Source organism: Megachile rotundata, chromosome 4 (genome assembly GCF_050947335.1).
Source record: "Megachile rotundata isolate GNS110a chromosome 4, iyMegRotu1, whole genome shotgun sequence".
In the NCBI taxonomy this organism is placed as follows: Eukaryota; Metazoa; Arthropoda; class Insecta; order Hymenoptera; family Megachilidae; genus Megachile; species Megachile rotundata.
This window is the reverse complement of record NC_134986.1, coordinates 10,042,269-10,066,312: the sequence shown is the minus strand read 5'-3', so window position 1 is coordinate 10,066,312 and position 24,044 is coordinate 10,042,269. Positions and strand designations below refer to the sequence as shown.

The 24,044-nt window shown below is 33.4% G+C and overlaps 4 protein-coding genes and 1 long non-coding RNA gene across 5 annotated transcripts; 2 read left to right on the top strand and 3 right to left on the bottom strand.

Annotated features, from left to right (window-relative positions):
- The first annotated feature begins 664 nt into the window (after positions 1–664).
- On the top strand, positions 665–6,282 carry LOC100877763 (uncharacterized). The gene is made up of 11 exons (XM_076531099.1): positions 665–803; positions 2,303–2,447; positions 2,541–2,643; positions 2,871–3,028; positions 3,127–3,394; positions 3,539–3,731; positions 3,818–3,999; positions 4,109–4,319; positions 4,403–4,609; positions 4,746–4,979; positions 5,144–6,282. Exons 1-11 carry the CDS (start codon positions 701–703, stop codon positions 5,338–5,340), a joined length of 2,001 nt encoding a protein of 666 aa, XP_076387214.1. The 5' UTR covers positions 665–700; the 3' UTR covers positions 5,341–6,282.
- On the bottom strand, positions 3,411–22,090 carry LOC100877876 (uncharacterized). Its single transcript, XM_012281478.2, has 10 exons — positions 21,603–22,090; positions 21,158–21,260; positions 20,128–20,221; positions 19,749–19,959; positions 17,680–17,846; positions 17,224–17,401; positions 6,441–6,830; positions 6,038–6,259; positions 5,746–5,964; positions 3,411–5,675 (listed from the first exon to the last, which is right to left on the bottom strand). Exons 1-10 carry the CDS (start codon positions 21,661–21,663, stop codon positions 5,506–5,508), a joined length of 1,815 nt encoding a protein of 604 aa, XP_012136868.2. The 5' UTR covers positions 21,664–22,090; the 3' UTR covers positions 3,411–5,505.
- Positions 7,012–15,075, bottom strand: LOC105662024 (uncharacterized). The gene is made up of 2 exons (XM_012281477.2): positions 14,692–15,075; positions 7,012–12,048 (listed from the first exon to the last, which is right to left on the bottom strand). The coding sequence occupies exons 1-2, from the start codon at positions 15,073–15,075 to the stop codon at positions 11,614–11,616; spliced, it is 819 nt and encodes a 272-aa protein (XP_012136867.1). The 3' UTR covers positions 7,012–11,613.
- LOC143264332 (uncharacterized) lies at positions 11,991–12,680 on the top strand. Its single transcript, XR_013038020.1, has 2 exons — positions 11,991–12,116; positions 12,281–12,680. It is a non-coding gene; the product is annotated as an uncharacterized LOC143264332 (long non-coding RNA).
- Positions 22,091–22,281: 191 nt separating the features above from the next.
- LOC100877988 (INO80 complex subunit B) lies at positions 22,282–23,984 on the bottom strand. Its single transcript, XM_003701629.3, has 6 exons — positions 23,839–23,984; positions 23,406–23,571; positions 23,080–23,266; positions 22,783–23,016; positions 22,511–22,683; positions 22,282–22,434 (listed from the first exon to the last, which is right to left on the bottom strand). The coding sequence occupies exons 1-6, from the start codon at positions 23,882–23,884 to the stop codon at positions 22,302–22,304; spliced, it is 939 nt and encodes a 312-aa protein (XP_003701677.3). The 5' UTR covers positions 23,885–23,984; the 3' UTR covers positions 22,282–22,301.
- Between the last annotated feature and the right edge of the window lie 60 nt (positions 23,985–24,044).

The window sequence follows — 24,044 nt, the reverse complement described above, 5'->3', positions numbered from 1 at the left end:
TCCTACAAACATTTATGGCAACATTCGTAACACTACTCAAAAACTACTTAACTTCAATTTCAATATTGATAACTTCCCTCCACAATTTGAGATTAAATATTACTTGCTAAAATTATTAACAACTTGTCATTTTTTGTAAACATCTACTCTAAGGTCTAATTTTCTTATTTTTAGTACCACATTAAGTAGATGAAAATACCGATTTGGTTGTTTATTACAAAAAAGATAAATTAATACCGTGTTAAATAGAAGTACGTATACTAAGGATAACAGTTTCGAATAACAATAAATTTTATAAACGATTTGCAATTACACCGCCTAGATTAAAAAATTTTGTAAATTTCTGACGACGTGTACACCTGCATTGATTTAACGCAAATAATGTTTCCCATGTATAAGTAAAATGTAATGAATATTATATGTATTCCTATCAATCCATGTATCAAACGATGTCCTTGCCATCGCATAATTTAAAAGCGGTGTCGAAAAGCTTTCAAATGATAAGTTGTACGATATAATTAAAGACCAATGCGGTAGCCGGAAATGTCAGTCGATAATTTTTCGTGTTCAAATTGCTTCTATTTTTCCTATAAATTGTGCCCCCGTACGTTAGACAAGTTTAGTTGTTCATCGAAACAGAAAATAAATGGTCAAAATTTATTAACTCCTCGGCACAGTTCAGAATTATACGTGAAAGACAATGTATATTCGATTGTCGATCATTCACGATATTTCTAGAAATTTTATAAAATTGTACACTTTATTTTTACTTTTACTCGTCTGCACGAAACAGTCGTATTGCTGTAAGTATAATATAAATTTATTTTTTCATTGATGCATTGTGTGGGTCTACATGGTTTTCTAACTTTACGTACAATTGGTCTTTTCTTTTGAAAATACTTTTATTTAATATTTATATATTTATAAGTTATTTTCAGTATAATTTAAGATTTATATTGATGTAATACAAAGGTAAACTATGAGAAAAGCGGTGCATTAATGATGGGGTTGAAATTACCATTTTTGAAAACGATGCTCGATATTTTGAAAGAGGGTAGTTAGGGAATAAGGGAATTCGAGAATTTGAAAATTTTCTGACTTCGGGAATTATGAATGTGGAATTTGCGAATTTGGGAATTTGGGAATTTGGGAAATTAAGAATTTGGATATTATAGAATTTCAAAACCTTAGAATTTTCGAACTTCAAAACTATAATACCTGAAAAGTTCAAAACTTCCAAAATTTGAAACTTTAGAATTCCAAAACTTCAGGCACCAGCACTCTAAAATTTCTAAACACAAAATTTCGAAATTTTGAAAAAATAAAACATTGGAAAACTATTGAAGTTTTCCGCGATTGAGTTAATCTGACAATTAGAGTCACCAAATTACTTAGATATTCGTCAACAAACGCATTATTCAAATGGTCTTTACTCCGCCAATTATTTTGCTAATATTGCCTAACTATGAACATTAAAAGATAAAACTGACCTTAAAAAATAATAATAGCTCTTTAAATAAGTATATACTGCTTTTTTATTTCCTTGGGGATTTACAAATAAACATTTAGCTGTGTTAATTGGTTATTTAGTTAATCATTTGAATTGCAGTGACGTTATTTACGTCGGTTGTTTGTCGCCGCGAATATGTAAATGCCTTGTCGTCAGATTTCGCAGTTCGATAGTGTCTTTATTAAGGAATATGAACATGTAAAAACGCGATAAACTCGCATTTCAGTTAGCTAGTGACATTCTAGCACGTAACAAGTGAATAAATTAGTTTGTGGAAAACTTAACTTTTTCATAACATATTTTTCATAACGAGACGGCTGCTTTACATACAAACTTTAAAACAGAAAAGAAAAGTAGGCTTAAAACCGCTTTCTACAATTTAACTGTAAAAACTATAACACTGATACTAGAAGAAATAGAAGATACAGTGTTTGTTTTTCTTTTTCGAATATGTAGTAATAATTAAGCTGAACCAGTTTAGGGATGCAATGTTAATTACTGCGAATCCTCAGCAATAATTGTTTGAGACATTTCACTTTGCAATGGTAATACTGTCATTTTTCTTTACATAACAAAATTGATAAGACTTTAATTGTCAGTCGCATTTTGAACTCTGCCTTTTGAGAAAGAAATTTCAAATGAAAACTTTTCTTCCATTCTTATTTTAATTTCAAGAAGAGAATTTCTTTGATAAAATTCATCTTATTTATATCTGTAGTGTTTTATTACAATTTTCATTTTCTGATAGTAATACTGTAATATTTAATGTCCCTTTCTATAATATTTATACAGGGTACAATTATTACGATTGGGACATATCCGAATTGGGTGTAAACGTATCAACGCCTGAAGAATGCGCGCGGCCTTGTAGAAATAACGAAGCACCAAAAATTTGTTACTACAAATTCCACATTGCTTACTACACGACAGTAGGACCGTACGTATTATACAAAATTAATATATATATTTAATGCTACAGGTATCTTTTTAATTTATAATCAATGACATGTTTCATTTCAATCGTTTCTAGTGCTTGCGATGAAAAAGCTTTCCTAAGTCAGTGTATTTATGGTGATGGATTTGAAAAAACAGTGCTACCTATTAATCGACAAATACCAGGTCCAAAAATTGAGGTATATTCAATAAACAATTTTCTACCGGATTTTGTTAATAATAAATAAACTGATCTTCTTCAAGATTTTTACATTTAAAGATCTGTTTCGTACAAACGACTTTAAAAATGAAAGTAAATCATTCTTAAGTACAGTTCATGTATTCGTTGACGTCTAAAATTTTTATATACGTGGATTGTTTCCTTAAAAAATTAATAAATACTTGTAACATATAATATATTTCGTAGGTGTGTAAAAATGATAGAATCATAGTCGACGTAGAAAACGCAGCATCGGGTGTGGAAATTTCAATCCACTGGCACGGACTTTACCAAAATGGATTTCAATATTATGATGGTGTTCCTTATGTTACTCAATGTCCAATTCATTCCTCATCGACGTTTAGGTAAAAGGATTTTAGCCAAATATTTCCAATACTAGAATCTGCAACATATTGATTCTATAGTTTCACTCAATATTTTCTTCTAATTTCTTGAATAATAGATACGACTTCGTGGCGCAAAATCCAGGAACGCATTTCTATCATTCCCACATATCAACGCACATGTTAGACGGGCAATACGGTCCTCTTATTATAAAACCACCTCTAAACCAAGAACCTTTCTTAAATTTATATGATAAAGATGAACATATAATGGTCCTTAGCGATTGGATGCATGAATTGTCATTGGAACGTTTCCCTGGTCGGTACAGGCATAATTTAGGACAATTTGCGGATAATATATTGATAAATGGTCTGGGACATTCTAAGGTAAGAAATATACTGATTAATTTGTAGAATATATTTATATCAGACCTTTCTGTTCATTTAAAAGAACGTACACTTACTTAAAATTATATACAGTTGTCTGTTGTTATTTGTAAAAATTTCTAAAACTTTTTCTTAATTTTTTAGGTATTTCATCTGCAGGCACCATTGGCAACATTTACGGTGACAAAAGGAAAACGGTATCGAATGCGTATAATCAACGCCTTTACCACAGTATGCTTGGCAGAATTAAGGATACAGGATCATGATTTTCTTGTAATTGCACAGGACGGTGCAAACGTGAGACCTAAAAAAGTGAACGCCATTGTTACAGCTGCAGGTCATATACATTTCTTGAAATTTTATTTATTAAATTTATATTGAATTAATAAATAATTTCAACTTCGTGCGTATTCCTATACACAGGAGAACGAGTAGATGTCATTTTGAATGCAAATAAACCTGTGGACACTTACTGGATACAAGTACGAGGTCTCGGGGAATGTCAAAATACAAAAGTACAACAATTAGCTATGTTACAGTACAGAAATGGTCCTTCGAAACCGTCGAAACCAGCACCTACTTATGATCAGGAGCCAACTGGCGTTGTAAGTATTAGCTTGCAATTAGTACCAACTGAAATGTGATAGTTAAACGAAACATGAAAAAAGTCCATGAGTAAAAATAAATTGAAAAGTTATTTTAAATGTTTTCTAGATATACAACTCGGAAGATTCAACAAAGTGTAATACGAAGGATACATCAAAATCGGTTTGTGTCAATCAATTTGAGAGTATAGAGGAAGATGACAGAGATCTTTATAAAATCGAGCCAGATGAGCGACACATAATGAACCTTTGGTTCTACAATTATACCGAATATGGCAATTATCCTCTGTTTGCACCGAATTCAACTCGCCCCTTTTTCAGTACGGTTACTTTTCAGTGAAACACTAAACATCTTAGTAACACTAAATGTACACACGTCTTTATGGAATCTTATTTATTTCAGGTGCCACCGATAAATCTCAAATTGTTTCTATGTTCAACGACATCACGTTTGAGCCACCAGCTTCTCCCTTCATCTCACAACCCAGAAATACTTATCAAGCCATGTGTAAGCGGAATCAACCCAGCACGTGCACTGAACCTTGTACATGCGCTGAAGTTATTCATACAAAATTGAATAATGTTGTGGAATTAGTAATTTACGATGCAGGTAATACTTTATATTTGTTCCTGTAGTACTTTTGTTGTGTATATTAACATGAGTTCTAACATAAAATTCAAACTACAAGCTGCAACCATGTTAATACTTATTAAAGGTCGTTGATAAACGATAAATGATATTTCAGTGCCACAGGACGATATTCATCACCCAATGCATCTACACGGATACCATTTTAAGGTCTTTAGCGTAGGTCAATTCACCGATGGCAGAAATCTATCAAGAAGCGATATGAATGCAGTAGTTAGGCAACACACGCAACGCCTACAACGAGGAGAGTACCGCAATGTACCTCTTAAAGATAATGTCAAAGTACCCCTCCGTGGATATGTGATTCTACGTTTTAAGGCAAACAATCCAGGTACAATATTTTAATCAGTCGTCGTTTTTAAATTTATAAATTAACGATCACAGAGAAAGAATGACCTAATAAGTATAGTCAATTCTTGTCATGATCTTTTATTATTAATTAAAGTATTTAATAATCCACTTGTTATCTGATGTATTACACGTCCTTTCTTATAGGATGGTGGCTAATTCATTGTCACTTTACTTGGCATCACATCACTGGAATGGAACTTATCATCCATGTCGGCGACCAAGGAGATCTTCCACCACCTCCGCCTGGTTTCCCGAAATGCAGCAATTGGAAACCACCATTGCTCGCTCTGCACGAGTTTTATGGTTTTGGACATCCAGATTACTATTACTTTCACCAGTGAATAGAATGTCTTTCCTCGCCTCTTTATGTTTTCCTGTTTTATTTATAAAATGGTGCTAAATCATTTCTTTATGAGAACATAATTTATGGTACACTGAATCTTATACAGTTAATCAAGATTAAAGGCAATAGAAGGAATTATAAAATAAACACGAGATACAGTGAATCAGTGCGTTTCGAATACATTGTCCGGAGGTTTATTATTTCCACACGTCGGGAAATCCACGGGTACTGGTGGAAAACTTTCGTGATCTCCTACTTTTAGTAAAAATTGTATTCCTGGTCCTGACACTTTTGAAGAGATTGCTGAGCTTCTTGCTTCCCACAACCAGTATCCTATCAAGATTATTTTGCTTGTATAACATGTGTGAATAAGAACAGAACAGAATGAATTAGAGGAACTTACCTAAATTATCAGTGAACAGGCGTAGAATAATGTAACCTTTATTTGGGACAACAAAGCTATCTTTCTGAGGAGGATCTATGAAATTACGATGTAACTGCTTGTCACGATCCAAAGATATAATTTCATCCTTAGTAACTGGTCGTCCGAAACTACTCCTTCCTAGAATACTCGCATGATACCCGTGTATGTGGAATGTTTGAGAATCATTTCCTCCAAAACCTACACAAAAATCATTCTTAACATAACTATAAAAATATAAATAATTTCCTATAAATTTTTGTTAACAAATTACCTTCATCTATTAAGACAATGTCAATGTGTTCTCTGGCTGAGACTTCAATCACCTGGGTACATTCACAGAACAGTGGTGTGTCAGCACACTGTATTGAAGGATTTTCAAGAGAACAAATTGATTCTTCTTGTATATCTTTTGGTTGTGATAGTAGTGGAGATGTAGGATACTTGAATGTTATTCCATTGACTTGCATAATTCTTGTTTCATTTTTGTCCATTGCTGAAATAAAGATATAATTAATATTGACTTACTATTATTTACCTTTAATCTAAATAACAAGAAATGACTTAACAATAAATACGATTCATGATAAATATGATAAACTCAAATTTATCAAATGAAAAGAAGAATAATTTCAGTTTTATAAGTAGTAGTTGTATTCACATATTTATATTCTTACTTAAATAAGAAGGATAGAAAGCACATCCATAAATATTGTATCTATTATCAGACTGTTCATCGGTGAAATGTGGGAAAACATTCACGTCGAACGGAATATAAATAATTTGATTCGCATAAATCTCGTTCGATGTCCACTTTGATCCTTTTAAGTCCAACGTGCATATAAAATTCTTTGATATGTCATGACAATCGTAGCCCTTGTTCGCAATTGCATGGTCATCGATTTTCAATAGTTCTTCGTCCTTTATCATTGCGGACTCTGGTTCTGCGTTGTCATAAAGGATGAAAGCTTCCTGACGAAGGTTTTGACACTCGTGAAGGCCCTTTACATCGATCAGGTACTTGCCGGAGAGTTGATTTGTTTCGACGATCGTGTCCAACCTCTCACCTGAAATTAAATCATTTTGTTTAAATTCTTTTCAATCTTACAGAATCTCTTGTCTTTACCTTCATTTTTATGGTACTTTTCAACAAACAAAGAAATTATAAAGAAGTAAAAAATGATTGTAATTCCTACATTTATTGCCTTATGTTACTGTCGCGAAAAGAGAAGAAACTGCACCCCAAAGAACGCTTATTCCTAATCATTTTATTGAACAGAAGTATACAATGTTAAACGCACGTTGATACGCTGTAAATGTTACAAAAAAGAAATAGTATAAAGAATTCTGACAGTTTATCATAAGAAAGAATTGTTTTTTGTGTCTGTGTAAATATAACTTCCGTAAAGTCTTTATTTTTGGGTTCAACCGAACTTTCCTTATCTTAATTCTTAAAAATTAATTCTAACGTAACAAATATAAAGCTAACAAAGTTATTCCAATGTTCTTTGTTTCGGAAACAAACAAATGTACATACAAAAGTTTTACAAAATTCATGAGAAGGAAACCATAAGTACACGGTAACATTAATTTCTTTAACAACCACCTTGATTTCTCTTGAACTTACAATTAGATAATCTTACCACCTATGTTCTTTTTACAACGAATTTTTACACTAGTGAACTTAATCATACTTATCGATACGCTAGGATTAATATTGTAATCGCTATCTAAGGGAAGAGAAATTCAGACGAGGGATATCAAGGCAGTGATCGCAGTTTAACTCTGGCATATTAACCCGTATAACGAATTATCTTACAATATTTTAATCCACGCTTTCAATCGTCAATTTTCTTTTGCGTAGAATCACAATTACGTTTCTATGAAATTCAAGATTGACAAGAAGGACTTCAGACGATCAATATTGTCAATACTGTTAATATTTATATTTGAGTAGTTAAGATTCGAAAAATATTTAATTTAAAAAATCAAATTTAGATAAAGTTAGAAAATTTGGGAGCTTAGGAATTGAAAAATATGAAAATTTGCAAAGTTTATTAGTCGTCCGATCTGTGTAACATTTCGCAAAGAATGAGAATGTAAAATAGCATAACAGCAGCTTCTGTAAAGAATATCAAGTTGAAAATGTTTGTACATTTCCAATTTAATTCACACGTTTTTCATCAATTTTTGTGTTAATTTGTTGCGTTTGAATATCTTGTAATCACACATTACATTTTTCTTTATTTTAGTCTTTCAATCATCAACTTTAATAACAGTTATACTGCGATTTTGTCAACGTTAAATTCAACATTACAATACATTATCGTGTATGATGGAGACTCACATATGAAACACGAATAGACTATAACGAGATAAAAAAATCAACAACTTAGTAACATGCACTGAACTTTTCAATTTTGTATTCTACTAATTATTCGATATTAAAAATACTGATATTCGAAGAGAAATATTTGATAAACAAAAATAGTACGTTCGTGACTTGAAATGAAATGTACCCAAAGTACATGCCTTAATAATATTAAGCAAGAGTTTGAACTTTGAACTTTTTACATTCCAAATATATCTTCCAGGTATATTCAACCAGCTCTAGTTACTATTTTCCATATATTTCATGAAAAAAGCAATTATTATTTTAGTACTAATACCTTATCGGCTAAAAATTTGTTAACAGATTTATTGATGTCAACAGCTGTCAAAAGCTTTTGAAATTCATACATAATTTAATAAAAGTATTAAAATCTAGGAGTACTACAATTAACAGAACACTGATAGTGTAAATTACTTTCAATTTTTAATAAATATCGAGTTATAAACATTGACGTAACTAAATGAGCAATACTTGAAAAAGTCAGAGTGCAAAAATGGTTCAAAAAGAAATAATACAAAAATATAAAACTATCATATAATCAGGAACAACAATGAATACATTATAAAGACTTACACCGGAGACTGACGGTTTCTTGCGTACATCGCTGTGTAACTACTAATGGAAAACCTGTTGTCTATTGATATGAAACATTATGTAGATTTGTTTTAAACGGAAGTCAAGCAAGTTTAAGACTTATCTTCGATTTTACGGAGGGATTTTTTCTTGATAAAAAATAGTTCGCTATCTATACAGCTTACTACGACCTACTATTTAAAGCCCTGAAACAATACCAATGAACTGTTTACGATCTAATTTTATTCGTGAGACAGATTGTATCAGTGACATAAGAGGAGTAAATGTTAGAGGAAATTAATAATATTTGGTCAACAATATTTTATCAATTTGAAGTTCAATAATAGTCAAATGAGTGTCTGCAACTTCTTTAATTCAGTATTATTTTCTTGTCACAATAAATAATACTTCTGGACTTTTAACAGAAAGTTAATATTCCTCTAACATCAAGTGATTTATTGCATGATATAAATGTTCATTGGCGTAAGCAAGATTTTTGTCCGAGGGTTAGTCGTGCATTAGATTACCGCACGTTACATATTTGTGTGTCAGATCGCCACATGTTTGATCCCTACGCGTCAGATCGCGTATAACCACCCAACATTCTAGACAAATAGAATGTAATAGAATAAACAAACCCTAATCCCTAGTTACGCCAATATGAACATTTCAATCTGACTCGAACGACGTTTCGCTTACTTTTTACATCTAAAATCACATATCCGCTATTCTATCGAATATGAGTAACATTTCATTCGACGATTGTACGTAAAGATCGACGAAAGTCCACTTAAAAAAATATTCGATTGGTGTTATCGTGCCAGACAAACCAGACCACGAAAAACAGTTTCATTTAAAATACAGTCTTTCTCATGAATCCAAGTTCAAAAATATTACACATGTGTCGAGCACTTTTATTTGATAAACGCAAGGCATTTATAATGCGAATTTACTTTTTTTCGTCTTTCTAATTCGAAAGCGTTCGCCCCGTAACGCAAGACGTTTATATTTTATCATCATGCAAACTATAGAATATAATACAATTTGATCGTATTTTACAAAATACGCATTAACTTTCGAAGATACGCGTACGTTTGCAAGCAAAATTCTACTTTTAAAAAAGGATTTAATATTACTTTTGATTTTTCGCAATCCTAACGATACGTAGTCGACTTTTACTTACGGAAATAATGAATTTTATTCCTGGGGCCTTAAGTGATTATCTCCCAGGAGAAAACTCAATCTTGTACAATTATCGAAAAAATATAACATTACGTGTAAACAGTTTTCTAAATACGATTTTTTTTTGCTTTCTTGGAAGCTTCGTAATGAGCGGCACAATAAACGTCTTCTCCGCTAATTATATACTCGAACCCGGCATAACTCGAACTGCGTAAATTACAGCGCACTTTACAGCCATTTTTGTATCGCGCTATACAATGTTATCGTTGAAATTTTATGTTTCGATGCGTTTGAACGCGTTTTGTTAAAAGTTCTTGAATACCGAACTTCTCTTACCACTCTCAATCGCTAATTTTGTTTATCTAACGCATAAAAGAGATAAAATTAGCAGGAAATTTATACAACTTTCGTAAAACTTTTAAACGCGTATTAAATATAAAATTAATCATAGCAATATAAATTTGTAGTGGTCCTATAAAAAATAATGTACGTATTATCTTTCCGAAGAATTTCCAATAAAGAACTGAGAATTTACAATAAAATTTGAAATGCTATTAAAACGCGCATTTCGAAATGATCACTAACTGATGATTTTCATAATGTCGTAGCACTTGCACCTACATCATAATGACGTTGATGCTTTTTCGTTAAATACAGATTTAATCAATTTTCAAATACTTCTGCATTTCAACGTTTCTCATTATGAATCATTAACACGTGTTCGAGTGCTGGTAACAAGCCAGTTAAAAGTCAATTTATATTATTCGTTTAGACACGCGGTGTCCGCCATTCAAACAAATATTCTTATGGATACTTCATAGATCAATATGTACAGACTGTGCCAATAAAATGTATACACGAATATTAACATCAAATATAAAAATGATAACAAAAATATTTTACAAATAATGTGGTCAATATTGCTTTACTATAAATATATGGAAAGCTGAAAAATAATGTCAATATATTTATATACACTGATCGTCTGAGGTCTCAATTACAGTCATATAAATAGAATAGCTTGTATCAGAGCATAACAGATTCGTTCATACATGTGTCAATTGAAAGAAAATGTTTCGCATGATACGATATGGTAATCAACTTTGAAGGAAATAGGAAAACATTCTAATCAACCCAATACGCGAATAATGTATGTACGTTTACGTCTTCCAAACGTAGTTACTTGAACCGTTCACTGGGGTACAACTGGGTTTCCTTTGGACAGGGACACATATGCAAACTTGAAAATTTTTAAACTCTCCAAATTTTCATATTGATCAATTTCTTGATATTCAAGTTTTAAACAAGCCATCAAGTCCCTAGAATCTAAGGTTTAGATTGTTAATCCATCAAACTTTCCAATCCTCAAAAATTTCTAAAAATCAACGACTGCCATATCTGTACTCTACAGACCACGTCCGTATAAAAAAACTTCACAATTTTCTTTTGTAATATCTGAAAAGTTGTGAAACAATTATCATCGCAAAGTAATTGTTCAAAGGACAAAGAATGCCGCATGCCTAAACGAATACCATAAATCGGCTTTCAATCGTCATGATGAAACCTTGAGCTTCATATTTCCCATCTTACGAGGACGTTTCACCATATCTCCATCAGAACATTTCATTATCATCGAGCATCAAAGCTGTACGGACAGCAATTGATCATTGATTAAAGTCAGAGCGTCTCTGTTGTCGCGCTTGTTAGCGACGTGTTTGCGCGTAAATGCCGATTTCAGCTTCGAAGAGAATTTGATTGATCCTCAGTTTCGCGACGGACCTCGAGTAAGAGTCTGGGATCTCCGCTAGCTGCACAGCGATGCTTTCCGCAAATTTCGCGAACTCCTCTTTCGTTCTCTTCCGCTCGTCCGTCCTGGTTTCGACCTTCGTTTGCCCAGACTCGTCCAAATCGCCGATGGGACTATTGTAATGGTCCGGTAACGACGAGCCGTTGTAAAGCTCCATCGCTTTCAAACTCGACGACGATGATTCCTCCGCATCCTCGCTCAACGAGGCGTTTAAAGAACCGGTGCCGGAACCGTTCGTTTCCTCGTTACAGTCTATGAAGGTGATGCTCTCGGGATCGATGTCGCTCACTATGTACTCCTCTTGCAGTTTTGGCGTCTCTTCCTCGGTTTTCTACGAGAAAAATAATGTTGTAAAGGAAAATTCAATGTGTCTACACGATTGTCAATCATTCTTTTTAAGTGAATACAACTACTTAACTCTATGTCTTCATCAAGTTTAAAAGTTGAACATAGACTTTTTCAAGAAAATTAGAGAATTAGGTTATAATGAATTATAGGGAGATTCTTCCTTGAAAGAATAAAAGGACCCAGGGGAAAACTAACCGAAAACTTTCTATTATCAGGCATAAGATGGACGAAGAATGCGGTAGGACATCACCCCTTAATTAAACCTAAGTTGCACGTGACTGTACACTCGGGTGCAACATAATGGAGACTTCACACGATCAATATTATGTATATTGTCTTCAGGGTTCTCAATATTTATTTATAATACTAAAATGTAAATTTTAATATACTTTTAATATGCACTGATCGATGTCTCTTTTTCTTTAAATGTGGAGACTTTGAAATTTTTTAATTTTGCATCTTCCTAAATTGTAAGTTGTTATTGAATTTTATATTTGTAATGATCGACGATCGTTTTGTAACATGTACAACGATCGAAACCCAGTTGCTGTTCAACCTTTTCTTTATAATAAAAAAATGTGCCAAGGCTTTGAAATAGCTGACATATAAGCAAAACATTCATATTTGAATAACATATCGATTGTAACTATGCCTGAAAGTTTTATTAACGGGTCAGTTAATATATTATATCGGTGAAAGTAATAATGTTTCAAGAATTGGAACAAGAAGATTGCAGAAACCTTAATGTACAGTTAGAGAAAACAATACACGGGCGTGAAAGCAACAAAATGTAATAAACGTTTATGTGTTAGAATCGTATAAATTTATCGTAATTTTAATTAAATTCTTGTATCACATATTATTAGTACATTACAGTATTCTTACAGATTTTCATTCACTATCAATGAATTTTTGTAAAATCTTTTACCTGAAATTTTAATTCTAAATGTTGTATTTCCAAGTTTGTAATAATGTAATTATTATTCACTTAAAATTTATTGCTATTCTTGTTTCATGTTCGATTTGATGAATGGTCAAGCACTAATAATAGTCGATGTAACAACTAATACTGATATTAATCATTCCAGTTGATCTAACACAGTTCCTTAAGAAATCAAACAAAATTTCTTCCGAACATTCACTTCGCATACGTATAATTTACCTACTTCCATCGAACGGGAGAAAACTTTACATTCCCTGTTATTGTAATTAGGCGGCACCATAAAAACAATCGAATCGAATCGCGATCCAATCTGCTGCCATACCTAGAGTTCACATGATTCAACGTTAATCTAGCATTTCGATCTATGAAGAAACTTCGCGTTAAAACTTTCACGGGAGTATATTTAAATGTTCCAAACAATAATGCTTGAATAAATCCCATACGGTTAATTAGGAAAAAGTACACGCGTTTGTACTGTGTCCCTACAGGGTGTTAACCCTTCGTTGCGTTGTGTTACAATTATGCTACAAACAATAATACATACGTCGAACACATATCTCGATACTGCAAACACATATTATATTTCGCTTTTATGGTACAGACAATACCTATTGCAAATATGCCACATTTTGTTAAATAGAAAAAATTATTATCTTGTTATCACATAAGAAAATTTAAAATCGTATTTTTAATTAATAAAATCATGCAACGAAGAGTCAGTCTGAGAAATTAAATTTAGCGTCGTTTCTGAACATATCTCTGCTCGTAACTTTCATTTTCTTTGTAAGACGCACACGGTGCGCAGTTGATTCGAAATGCATTAAACACAATAGGATCGAATAGCACGAGGGATGATACGTCCGTGACAGACGCCACGAGATCCGTTGAAATACATATTTCATCGAAGATTAGTCGAGTTAAGCAGCAGTTTCTATGAAACGCACTCAGCTTCACAATGGTCTTTCTCCGAAATTGGTTAGTCAATTACGCGATGGCGTAAACTGGCCTCCTTATAACCGGAGAAAGGGATCCCTTAAGGCTGTTCTACTTGTACTCTATTCGTTCAACAACGTGGAAGACAAACGTTTCTCGCGTGTTCCAAAAGTTAACATTCACTGATAATCACTGTTATCTGCACGTTGATGCAAAGTGTTTTTTGAGTAAGGTCCATTTTAAAATTACCGCCAACTGAAATATGGAAACGGGATTACGATTATATAGTATCGTTATATGATTCATTTAGCTGACTGTCGGGTGTTTAATTATTGCCAGATTGATGCAAATAATTTGTGCCGTGTGCTGCAATAAATAATTCCGTCAACTGTGAAGTACGTGCCGTTGTCCGATTTTTGCCAGGAAAAAAATTGTGCTACGGAAATATGGATGCAGCTTTATTACGGTCTAAATATTATCGGTGGTAAAAGAATTTAGAAATTATAAAATTTTGGAATTCGAAGTTTGTGAGAATTTATGAAATTGCTTGCACTTCTCGCGATATGATCTGACATTCGAACATAACGCTCCCGCGTCGAATCGCTTCCACAGAGATTTCACTTAAGAAAACACGCCTCATATTTCGTCGACTTATCAGTAGGCACGTGGAAAAAATTGCAACTGGGTTTCTCGTTCATGTTTACACACGGTTCGTCCCGACTACGACTTAGCGTCCATCCGGATACGTACCTTCTTCCGCTTGCTGTATCTGCGTGTGCCGAATTGCAGAAACTGCATCGCCTTGAACGCGAACCACTTGGACACGTAAACATCGTCGGGTCCGGTGGCGGCGTCTCGACTATTTTGTATCTTGTGCACCTCTCTCGAATACTGACACTTCAGATTAGTGATCTTCTTCTCGATTTCGAGCGTGTTACAGCAAAGTATCTCGGCGAGCTCTTGGATGGCACGTTTCCGCTTGGTCCGGTCCCGATAGCCGCGAGCATTCCAGTCCCAGAGGACGCGTCTCTGTTGATACTCGCGCAGTAGCTCGAGGGTTTTATCGCGAGTCCACTCCATGCCGAGGCGTGTATCGTTCGTCTCTGACTCGTTCCACGCGTGGTCGCTGGACATGGGAAACAAAGCGGCACGGTGTACGGGCCGCTTGAACGGTGGCGGCCAATGTTTTCGAAGAAATCGTGCAGGAGAGACGGAGATGCGGACGGACGTGGACGGTTAACCGGTAGGCGAACAGCCAGACAGGCAGACAGGCGGGCGGGCGGGCGGGCGGCTACGTTCGCGTAGCCGCTAATAAATCGTCGACTACGAGCCGACAACGACGCCGCAGCCGCGAATCGAGCACGCGTTTTAATGATTTTTGCGCGAGACCCGCGCGCGCTTGGTCGCCTTCCTTTCTTTATTTCCCTTTGCGGAAACCCGGCGAGAATACGAAGACGGCCGAGTCTGCGCGAACGAGCCTGCCCACCGCTGCACGCCGCATCGCTAAATGTATGAGCGCCAAGCAGTTTCATCCTTTCCTCTCTCGATCTGTCTCTTTCTTCTACTCCTCCTCTGTGGCCCTCATTGGCGTAACTACCATCTATCTTTGGGGTGGGCCAGGTCCCCTTGCTCTTATCATTCTGTCGAGCAACCACCAGCACCAACTGGCCTTTGAAATTTTGGGAATTTGGACATTTGGACATTTGGCAATTTGAGAATTTTCATATCTGGAAATTTGAAAAAAATGGAAAGTTAGAAAATTGGGAGTCTGGAAACTTAAACATTTGAGGATTAACAAATCTTTGAATTTGGAAATTTGGGACTTAAAAATTTGGAAATCAGCAGCTTTGATAGCTTCTCATATGAGGTACACAACGTATTGCATACTACATACCTCGTGTTACATGGGGATGACCAGTTGGTACTTTGTGGAGGGGGAAGTAGGCCCACTCTGGTCCCCATCTAATTACGCCAATGCTGGCCCCTTTCCCTTTCGCATTTCTTCTCACTGAACGCCGGACGCCGTCTACTCTCTATTCGTTCCCTTCCTCCTTTGTTTGCCGAACGACCTTGCGACTCGTTTCATCGTTTTTTGTTCCTCAGTTCGCTTTCTTTCTTGCTTTCGATGTTTTCCTTTTCTATATTGCCTTACGTTATCTTCTCTCTGTGTTCTTTTATTAATTAATTTCTTCGTTTATAAGACACTTTCTTGTACCTATGAACGTACTTAGTTAGCGCCGTTGGTACATCGCTCCGATTCCCTTTATCGTTTTCCTTTCATTCTCCGTCCCCTTTCCTTCACGCTCTTTATCGCGTTACATCCTCTTCGCTTTTGTCGTGGCTTTTTCTGCGCAGTCTGCAATTTCCTTTTCTTTCTTCAGGCTATGGTTCTTATAGCATTGCTATGGTTCCTTGGAGATGAATGTTATAAAACAGAATTGCACTGTGCTTCAACGTACTCCGATATACTGTTGTCCTTCTCATACATTTACACTTTAACGTATATTCGCTTAAAAATCGTTTCAAGCAGAAAGCTAGAATTTTACATACATTAATCTTCCGTGATTTAACATAGATGTAAATCTGGACAAAATTCATGAATATCCATACATCCGCGATTATGAACCATAAATTAACGTTGGAACAGAAATTTTTTAATGTACACAGATTATCTTCCTATTTAATCTACTATTTATTATATATATTTATATAGTTTATATCACTTTAATTTATAACTCATTTTTGTTGTTATAAAATATATTATACTCTATTGATAGATCACGTTACTGCAGAGTCCAACAGCAGTGTTTACAAATTTTCTCTTACTTTGATAACTATTTAAAATCTTCTTAAGAGTTTACTAGACGTTTATTCTTTTCTTAATTATAACCTTTCCTAGTTTCATTTTCTCTCTTCCACTTCAGCTCCATATAATATACATAATTATGGAGACCTCAGGCAATCAATACATATCGTCACTATTTCAGGTTTCTCAATATTTGCAAACAATACTGAAATGTTAACAGTATTGCATTAACAATATATACTGATTGCGAGAAACCTAAAATACTAACGATGTGTAGTGATTAATTCAAGTCTTCAATAAGGCACGATTATTCAAAAGCAGAATAAGGCAATATATGTAGATATACAATCTTAGATCAGCTAAAATGTTTTACACAGAAGTGTGCGCACGCGTGCGTTTAGCACGTACAATGATCATATCTTACGTGCGTGGAATATGCGGGATGCGTGGATAAGCGAGAAAAATTCAAAACGTACCTGGATACAAAACGACGTGTTTGCCTGTCACCGATTGAACCACGTACCCATCAGCAGCAGATACACGAAAATCATGTCCAGAAATGGATATCCGTACAGGACAATTGTACGCGTTCGCATTAACCAGTCGTAGTAAATATCGTTTGCCATAGTTGACTCTCAAGATTGTTCCGTCACTCTGTAAATAAAGAAGCTCGTTAATGACCAGCATCGATTTTTGCATAACGTTATAGTTAGCACCTCGAGGGAAAGTTAACGCTGTGTTGATTTACGACATTGTAGAGTGTTGTGCGAGGGAAACTAGAATATACATTGGCGTAACTCTTCGAGTCGTGATTTCTTAACGAAGATAAACTAAATCATGTATTACGACGACTTGAAGGAAATTTAACGAAACAGGAGTATTTATTTAATTTCACGTAATGATATAAAGAAGTTAATTAAGTAAATTAGTACCTGGCCGTTTAAGAGAAGTACATCTGGCGTAGGTGGATGTAGGTGCGAATGCCAGGACAGAGGAGTTGGTGGCCTTGATGACAACAGAAGTATCCTTTCCAAGCTAGGGTCATCCTGTGGGCCTCGAACTGTCAACGACCCGTACACGCCGTCTGCCTGCTGTGAAACTAATAACACAGCGTCATTATAATACTCGGATCATTTTCATGATTAATGATAAGCACTGTAGTTCATTAATACATGATTTTTTAACTTTCGCATCTATCGAGGAACGCTAACTTGCATCCTTATTTCGTTGAAAATATTAAATATCATATAAATTATATGAATCTTATAAATTTAATTTATCGACATTTATATAATTTTACAATTATTACAATTTAAAAATTAATCATATAATTTAATTGTATCTTCAAAATTATTTCTCAACTTTACATTTATTTTGCATCGATAAATTGGGCAGTTCAATTTCAGATTATATCTGTGTCTTAAGATGGAAGTTCATTGCACGAGCAACCTTAGAAGTATCTGTGAATATTCATTTAACTACATCGATCCGTCCAATCTCGTTTTATTCAATTAAATCGTAGATCATAGGATATTTTACAAAATGATTTTCTAATTTAATATAACTATATTTATCATCATCAATGTATCATCAAACTTCGATACAGTCTTGCTATATGGGTTTCTTGTACATGGAACTTGTTGAACGAGTTCTCCTTCACACGGACTGCTACACACATTAGCAATGCACCGCCATCGAAGTGCACAGAGATTTCGAGATTTCAAATTTTCGAACTTGAAAATTTGTGTTTATATGATCCTTTCTGCTATTATAATTGCACGTATAATTGCACGAAGGGTTACGTAGAGAGACCTCATCGTATCATGTCTATTGTATTAAATTTTATTCTGTATTTCATAAATTATAAAGACGTAATTGTGTAACGGTCGAACGTTGCATAGCATGGAAGTTATCGGTAACCGGCATCATAAAAGTACAAATAAAAACTGAAAGAAAAGAAATCGAAAAGATTCTATGCGGCACAAATATTGTGTTAATATTGTAAAATAGAAAGTGGAATAATATGTGAATTGAACGTGCCGTGTTACATACATCAGTTTTCACTGCGGTATTTTACTGCATTCGATTTTCTTGCGCTACCGACAGCGACATCCCATGGTGCCGATTGAAAAAATTCGGAAGAGTTCATTTATCACTCATACAAGAATTATGTGCATGTTTCTTCTTACGATACAAGAAATAAATACTTCAAAGTTGTTACATTATTTATTTTACGACATTTCCTTCTTTTCTTTTTGGTTAAAAAATAAAGGATATTATCTTTCGTTAAACATTAAAATTTTATAATAAAGCGATTTCGGAGGAAGAAATCGTCACTTAAAAACAGAACAGGAAGAATTACGAAGCTATCTAAGAGAAACGTAGGCATTGAATAATCAGTTTTTATATGTTATATTTTAAAGTACCTGGACATTCTTGATCCTTGTTGGCACGTCATTCTACTTTCCACCTTTACACCACAAAACTGCCAAATATTAATGTAAAAGGAAATAACTTTTAAAATAAGTATTAATGTGAAGCTTCACAACATATTTTTTAGTTATTATACACGATTTTTCTCTGAACACCGTAAAAAAGAGCTTCAACGTGTAACCTTACTTCTACACGGTTCCAAGAGTATTGATCTACTTCAATTCTACACGGACTGCCGGAAGTAGAACTCGTTCTACAGCGCGGGAAAATGACATCAGATTTAAATACTGTTTGAATATTCAAAAATAATAATTCTTTTAATACTGATGTCCACTTTTAAGAATTATCATATATTAATTACATTATATTATATTTAATATAATATATATTAAATTTAAATATTATATTTAAACATTAGTATTAAAATACAGTTTGTTAAAGTAAAACTATCAAAATATAATACATATTTAATTAATATAACTTTCATATATGTAATCACACTTTTTCCAGTAATTAATTGTTACTTCATTATTGTAAAAAGTGAAGAATTATACTATTATTTGCTTACCTAAATGCGCGTAATAGATAAATGAACCAACTCTTTCCGGTTTTATTTTGTAGCGAAAACCGCCAAATGGTAAAATCGAACATTGTGTAACCATTGGCACACCATCCATATAAGCAGTTCCGTTTTGTCGTAATCCATGCCAATGTAAAGATAATTCTTCAGATCCTAATCTATTGTATAAAAGTACTTCAATTGTATCCCCGAGACAAACCTAAAAATCGATCAATAATTTCAGTGGACGAAATAGGAACTGTTATATTCAATATTAAATATATTCAAATTTCATAATTCAAAAAACTGGGCAATACTCATTTGAAGTTGATAATTTTTTATTCGAAAATATTACCGAAACAATTAATTCTTTTAAATATTCAGTTACCTCTATGTGTGGACCTGGACTTCTTCCATTAATTCCCAAAAAATTTTTCGATGTACTTATTTTAAATTCGTTCTTGATAGAGTTGTTACGGATACTGCAAGAAATAATAAAGATAAGCAAAAACTGTATTTCAAAATTAAAAGTCGTATGCATTTGAATTAATAATCAATTTGTATCAAAGTCAATATAAATAATTGCAAATCAACAGCAGAAGAGAAATCGACTAAAATTAAATAAGATAGATCGAAAAGGTAAAACCTATATTCCTCTGTTATAACTTTCGAGTGGAACAGACAAGGAAGGCTCTACGAGAGGAAAATCGTGATAACAGTTACTCTTTCTTTTGCAGGATTTGCACGAGGTATATGATACCACCATCTACCCTCGCTATCTATAGCACAGGTAGGCATGTTTGTGATAGCAAACGGTGATGCAGAAACCTGTTTTGAATTAAAAAAAAATTGAGGATGCACTCTCTGTAACCAACCGTGTCAACCGTTAGTTCTGGGATTACAGTAGAACTTATACATCTATCAGTACAATTGACCGAGATTCTGACCGGTTCTTATACGAAATAGGATATTCTCTGTCTAAAAAGTAATGACTAGGCACTTTGTCCGGGAATAAGATTGCATAACATATTGCTAAAATTTCTTTAATTTACTGTCATTTATTACATAATATCTTTCTTTCATCCTGACTGAAATTTAGATGTTCAGTCTGAGTGAAAGATAGAGCCTTCAAGTTTAACTGTTGCAAAATTTCAAATTCACAGTTGATATTATCAACATTGTTAATAAATATCTAAAACCCTGAAATATTAACAGCATACAATAATCGTCTCTTTATTATTTTACAATCAAAATATAAAAAACTAGCAATCTAAAATTGCACATTGCAAGGTACGTTGCTCGAGGGTTGAACGATTGCACAAGATTAAAAAAGTTAATATTTTCTTCTTCGGTGAATTCACTTTTCGAAAGTGTACTCTCGCAGTCATACTAAATAAAATCTGTGGTTTCTATCTCACCTGATCATACTAGATAATTCACCAACATAGAAGTCATAGCGGCATAATTTTTTCGAAAGCGCCTCATCAGTACAAGATCGCAGACATTCGTGATTACCAGCATCTGATATTTAAAGAAAGGAATGAATTGTATCAGTAAAATTTGTTTTTAATTAGAAATGTACTCAAACACTTTATATAGCAAAATATAAGAACACTTCAATATTTATTGAATTTAAAGATAATAGTTTCCTTTCATTCAAATATTAAATAATAAAGAATTTTTGAGAGTATTTGCAACCAGGAAAACGCTAAAACAAAAATAGACTTGTTTTAGGATGTTCCCAATTACAAAACAACATTACAGTGAATGCATTCATTGAATGTATAATTGGGTTCGTTGCACTTTCACACTTTCCGCCGAGGCAAATATAAATGTTTCAAACTTCACAAATAATGTTCTCACCTCGCGTTTGAGATTTTGAAATTAAAATGATGAGAACTATGAAATTGCTGCGCCACCACATTTTATCCCAGATGATCTGGGGTTGATCGTACTTTAAAAGATTACGTTGATTGCCGTGTTATCATCGCGAATGATGAACCAAAGATGACCCGGCAAATATGTAACGCGATGTTGTGCGTTCGACGATCAAACAGCGACTTGGTGGAGTGTATCTTGGCTTGGTGAAAGCAAGGTCTAAACTAGTCCTAGTTACGAAAGTTGCATACGACGGAGATTCGGATATTTTCTATTTTTGAAAAAACACAATTCCCACTTATTGCTTATCAGTAAAAAATCAAACAAAAAGTTAATATTCGATTCTATGAATGATTAATGTTACATTATTTTTCTTATCTTATTTACAAAATATAGATACTTATGTAGAAACGAATATGACTTTATATTCTAATTATTATAATTCAATAAATACAGATGTATATACAAAAGTATTTACAATTAACTATAAAGTTAGTAGTCAAATTTTTAACTCAAATTTCATTTGTATCTTTTCAAAAAATAAAGTATTAGATATAATACACTATTTTTTGTTTAGTTTTATATATCATTCCACTAACGCTAAAAAATGTGAACAAGTTAATGATAATATAAATCTAGGAAAGGTTGATTAAAAATGCTAAAGTGTAAACAATAATTTAAAATTCATACAGGTGTTGATAAATTAACCTTATAACATTCTAAACTGCATAAAGGCACTCCTGTTTTTGCGCACGAATATTTTTTTGGATTCTTGCATTGATTTACACTGCAAAGAACTTGCACTGGTGGCTCTTTCCTATAAAAAAAGAATATATATAATTAATAGCAATATTACTAATTGAATGTTGAGAACTTCTAATGATTTTACTTACGCCTTTGCAGGCTGTAATGGAAACTCTTCTCCAACTGGTAAAGATATTGAGCTTCCTTCAAGTGTTAGGCGGTAAGTAATTAAAGGAACTTGCCTCCTGGAAGGTTTTCCTTTGCTGATAACTTTAGAAGCCTTAGATTCTTGTTTTTTCAGCAACCTTTCCATTGTTTTTTTCTAGGGATATACAAAGAAGATTGTCAAGAAATATGTACATTTTATGTCCATTATATGAGAAATTATAATTAAAAATATATAAATTAATAATTTTACTACCTTATCTTTTTCCCTTTTCTCATCAGCTAGTTGTTTTCTTTTCAATGATTTAAGAGCAGCCTTTTGTATAGCTTCAGCTGTCATGACTTTCTCTTTATATCCTGTTGGTAAGGACATTAACTGTTCGACACCAGGGTTTGATTCAGCATCAGTCTTTCTTTCAAACATGGCTCTCTGACGTGCTGTCATTAATTTTGGATCTTTTGGTTTGATTTTCTTCAATTCATCATCAACCTAAAAAATAATTCTCTTGAATGTTAGAAATAATTATTGTTTATCTTATTACTTATTACTTACTTCTTCTAATTTTCCAGACTCTATTGCATCGAGCCATCGTTCTTCTTCACTGCTAGTACCACTATCTTTACCTTTATTACTCTTTGGAACTTTTTTCTTCGTAGGAGCTTTTGGTGATGGTGCAGTACTCGAACTTGCAATACTCAAATTGGATGTCTTTTGCATCTTTTCACGAGACTTTTCTGAACTGTAAAATGTGTTAATATAAATATTACTTACTACTGTTAACATACTATTAGTGATGTTTGCATTTGGTGTTAGAACTTGCATTATTCCAAATTATATACTTTCTATTTCACTTTATATATATTATATATCTTATTTACCCTTTATCATCATCCTTCTTCATTTTAACTCTAAATGTTTTCTTTTTTTCAGTTTCAGCAGTAACATCATTAAAATTATCATTGCCATCATGGGTTGTTTTTTTCTTCTTGTGCTTTTTATGCTTATGCTTCTTATGCCTCTTTTGTGGAGATACATCGCTAGTTTCTGAGAAGTATATATCATATAATTACAACAATTATTATATTATAAATAGAATTAAACGTAGAGAAACGCTAAGATTTTTAAATTTTCCACAAAACACATTCCTATAAAGCGCCATTGGCATTATTTGCTACTGATGTCGCTTCGCGCAGTTTACTATCAGAGTACTTTACTAACCCCAGCAACGAAATGGAAAAACAGGCAAAAATAATACATTTAATTGTAAATATATTAAATAAATGTTAATTATTTAACACCTAAAGAATATACCTATAGCTATATCTTCGTCTGAGCTGGCGTCTTTTGTCTTACCCATTTTATAAAAAAATTATACCGTCCGAAATGTCAAAGCGGTAAATGCAGAAATTCGGTGCATACATATACAACTTACATATACATATATTCAGACAGTATAAATGTAAGATAGTTTCATAATTATATTTTATGTTGGCATAAAAATTTACTATTGGTACACA